The 3,458-nt window shown below is 56.1% G+C and overlaps 1 protein-coding gene and 1 long non-coding RNA gene across 3 annotated transcripts in view; one reads left to right on the forward strand and one right to left on the reverse strand.

The window, feature by feature from the left end:
- LOC104993643 overlaps positions 1–2,005 on the reverse strand; it is a 5,669-nt gene extending 3,664 nt beyond the window's left edge. Inside the window, exons 1-2 of one of the 2 annotated variants that reach the window (XR_825851.1) lie at positions 1,164–2,005; positions 940–998 (exon numbers count right to left, since the gene is read on the reverse strand). This is a non-coding gene — a long non-coding RNA (uncharacterized LOC104993643). The remainder of the gene's footprint in view (positions 1–939; positions 999–1,163) is intronic. The other variant, XR_825852.1, reaches the window with a different exon arrangement.
- On the forward strand, positions 1,443–3,452 carry MSC (musculin). Its single transcript, XM_010846959.1, has 2 exons — positions 1,443–2,311; positions 3,197–3,452. The coding sequence occupies exons 1-2, from the start codon at positions 1,805–1,807 to the stop codon at positions 3,281–3,283; spliced, it is 594 nt and encodes a 197-aa protein (XP_010845261.1). The 5' UTR covers positions 1,443–1,804; the 3' UTR covers positions 3,284–3,452.
- Positions 3,453–3,458: the final 6 nt, after the last annotated feature.

The raw sequence follows: 3,458 nt of genomic DNA on the forward strand, positions 1-3,458 counted from the left end.
CCCCACCCCCGCCACCACCACCCTCTCCCCAAAATGGCAAAATATATCGGGAGAAAACCTCTGCAAACGGGGCGAGCGGGAGAGGTTTGGCAAAACATCCCCACAGGGAGGCCTGGCCTGGGAGACGAAGGTGGAACGATGATGCCTGAGTGATGAAGTCAGCCCTGGCCAGCCACCTGTTGCGGCATTTCAGGCACCAAGCCCGGCGCATTTGTTCTGCTGGAGGAGTCGGCGGGGCGAGGCTGGCCTGCGCCTCTGCCCGCACCGTCCCGGGTCTACTGCCCATCTGTCTCCTTAAGCTTCTCTCAGCTTGGCTGTAGACTTGTAGGGAAAGGACGGTAAATACCTAATTCGGGTGTGACTACTAAGTTTCCTCAGTGCAGAATGGCACGGCCAACCCAAACCCACTCACAGAATTTTAATTATTTTGCTGTTGTTTCAGTTTTAATTACTCAAGGGGTGCACCGGACGCCTAATCCAGTGCCTGACACTGCAGGCACTCAACAGCTGGCCATTGATGTCCACTCCCAAAATGAAGCACACAGTCCCAGACCACGTATTGCCAAGGCTCTCCCAGTTAGCAAACAAGGAGACCGCAGTTATGCCTTGTCTCCTTTGAGGGGCATACTTCTGGGTGCTGTTTTATTGTGGTTTCTTGTTTGTTTTGTTTTACTTTGGATGGTTGTGCTGACTTTGCATGCTGAATCCAGGAGCGTGCTCTTCAACACACCATCGAAAATAGTCATCGATTCCCTAGACTGTAACTCAGAGCGCGGGCAGGACCCCTCTAGCTTACCGCACTCTGGTGTTGAAAACAGAATTAACGCGTGGAACTCCCCAGATAGCAGAAAACAGACGCAGAGCATCCTGTGCTGTGCGACAGAAATACCGAGGGGCCTGGGATTCTACACACGGATTTTGAGTCCATATTCTGCTTACCAGCCCGTCGATATGGGGTCCTTTACTTAACATCCATCTCTGCGGCTTAGCTTCAAGTTCTGCAAAGTGGAGATAATAATATTTAAGTCACAGATGTTGGAAAAGGAAACGAACCACTGTAGATGAAAGTGCTTTGTAAATCAAACTGCGACGTTTAAGGAAAAGAGGGGAGGAAAATGAGAGGTAATTCGCCCATTGTTCGGTGTTGCTTGTTTAGCTCTTACGCTTTTGTCGGGCCGGGCTTGACTAGCAGTCATACATTATGAGTGATGAACTTGGAAAATACATTTCGACTGACAAGAGGGGAAGGACGCAGAGGTCGAGATCCTGGGGTTTCCAAGTGTCCGGCGATCTTCGCCTCCGTTAAGATCAGTAGAGGGTGGAAGTGGGTACCTGGGTACGAACAAGGTCCCCTCCTTCACTCACCCAGGAGCACTCATCTCGCAGTGATGGGTCCCTCGAGCCCAGGGGTCCAGATCCCAGTTCAAGAGACTTCCCCTTCCCCGCCCCCACCGGCAGATTCTCGGCACTCTGAAAAGCGGTCCCCACCCATTCCACGCCCCCGCCCCACCTCTTGCCCCCCTTTCCCACCCCCTCTTCTTTGCCGGGGTGGTTTGTTCCGAGGAGTACAGAATAAATAGTCCGGTCAAAACGCGCGGTGCGCGGTAGTGAGCGCCGAGGCTGGGCCCAGGCGCCGACTTCTCGGTCACGCTCTCCCGGATCAGTCTCGGGGCTCCGCGGTTCACGACCCAGATCTCTCGTCGCCTGCGGAGTTCAGCCTGGCCCCCGCCTCCGCGAGGGAGCGGAAGGCGGAGGCCGCGAGACTGGCCTGGGGGAGGAAAGCTGGGGCGCGGGGGACGCAACGATGTCCACCGGCTCGGTGAGCGACCCCGAGGAGATGGAGCTGCAGGGACTGCAGCGAGGGTACCCGGTCCCCGTCTCCAAGAGGCCGTCCCTCCGCGGCGCCGAGCGCAGCTACGTGTCGCCCAGCGACAACTCGTCTGCGGAGGAGGATGACCCCGACGGCGAGGAGGAGCGCTGTGCACTGGGCGCGGCGGGCGGCGCGGGAGGCTGCAAGAGGAAGCGGCCTCGGGTGGCTGGGGGCGGCGGCAAGAAGCCCCTCCCGCCCAAGGGTTCGGCGGCCGAGTGCAAGCAGTCTCAGAGGAACGCGGCCAACGCCCGAGAGCGCGCCCGGATGCGCGTGCTGAGCAAAGCCTTCTCCAGACTCAAGACCAGCCTGCCCTGGGTGCCCCCCGATACCAAGCTTTCGAAGCTGGACACGCTCCGGCTGGCTTCCAGTTACATCGCGCACCTGCGGCAGCTGCTGCAGGAGGACCGCTACGAGAACGGCTACGTGCACCCGGTGAACCTGGTAAGCGCCGCGCGCGAGGCCCGGGCCGGGGCGGTCGAGTGATGCCCAGCGCGCTTCCCGGCGCCCGGCAGAGTCTGGCCGCTGGGAAGAACCCGAAGTGGGGCGGGGGGAGGTCTGGTAGGGGTGGTGAGGAGGCCAGTTTGTTCTCCCAAGTCACGGGAGGAGCCAGTCGTTTTCCTGGAAGAGAACCATCCACCCTTCTGTGTTTGCATCAGTCTGATCATTGTGCGTGACGCTTTTGCCGGTTGATGGTTACTATCACTATGGCTAATATCCTGCTTCCGGGGTAAATCTACGTTCCATTGGAGTCCACTGTCCCTTTGCAGATAGAACGAAAAGTCTCCCTTCCTATCTTTTTCCAGATAAGAGTCTGACAGGTTTAAATCAACCAGCCCTACTTTCTGAAAGGAGGGAGGGAAGACCGAGACCTTTTTAAAAGCCTTTGGGTTTTTTCAATTCTTGAATAGCAGAGGTTTCCCCAAACGGGATTTGTCTGGAAAGTCCCTCTCCGACCTGCCAACTCTCCCGGCTTGAGAAAGATCATATCCCAGTTCCTTCTTGGAGTGAATGGCTGATGGGTGTGTGTGTGTATGTGTGTGTGTGTGTGTGTGTTTGGGGGGAAGGGAACTAAGCCACAAAATCCCAAATTCATGCAAATTTCTCGGAATCACCGCGAGGACAGCAGGAACGGAAAACTCCCTTCTTACGTGATCAAAATCCAGTAAAATTAAAGTCTTGGTTTAGAGAGAAGACGCGAAAAATTCCCAGAATACTGATAAAATTGGAGCTACACAAAGCCAGGGATATCCCGGGGTTTCTTTTGGAGAGCGGTTTCGGTTTGAAATGATCGTTTCTCCGGTATCTGATGTTCTTTCTGGTTTACAGACGTGGCCATTTGTGGTCTCGGGACGACCCGACTCTGACACCAAAGAAGTCTCCGCGGCCAACAGATTATGTGGGACCACCGCTTAGACCGAAGTCTAACTCACTTGGAATTGTTGGTTGAGCACACGGATTTGGGGACGAGGGAGAGGAGGGAGACAGTGTGAGAAGCCCCAAGAACGGGAAGAACGTTCCATTGGATTCTCCCAGACTCCCCCAGCCAGGACCGTGAACTGGACAGGTGGCGGGCATGGGGGGGTTAGGG

The sequence above is a fragment of the Bison bison genome, unplaced genomic scaffold (assembly GCF_000754665.1).
Source record: "Bison bison bison isolate TAMUID 2011002044 unplaced genomic scaffold, Bison_UMD1.0 scf7180017864241, whole genome shotgun sequence".
Classification (NCBI taxonomy): domain Eukaryota; kingdom Metazoa; phylum Chordata; class Mammalia; order Artiodactyla; family Bovidae; genus Bison; species Bison bison.

What these genes read in the sequence shown, in the direction of transcription:
- MSC (XM_010846959.1), top strand. Translation starts at nt 1,805, where the DNA reads ATGTCCACCGGCTCGGTGAGCGACCCCGAGGAGATGGAGCTGCAGGGA. An exon ending in ACGTGCACCCGGTGAACCTG is followed by an intron (nt 2,312 to 3,196) that starts GTAAGCGCCGCG and finishes TCTGGTTTACAG; the next exon opens with ACGTGGCCATTTGTGGTCTC.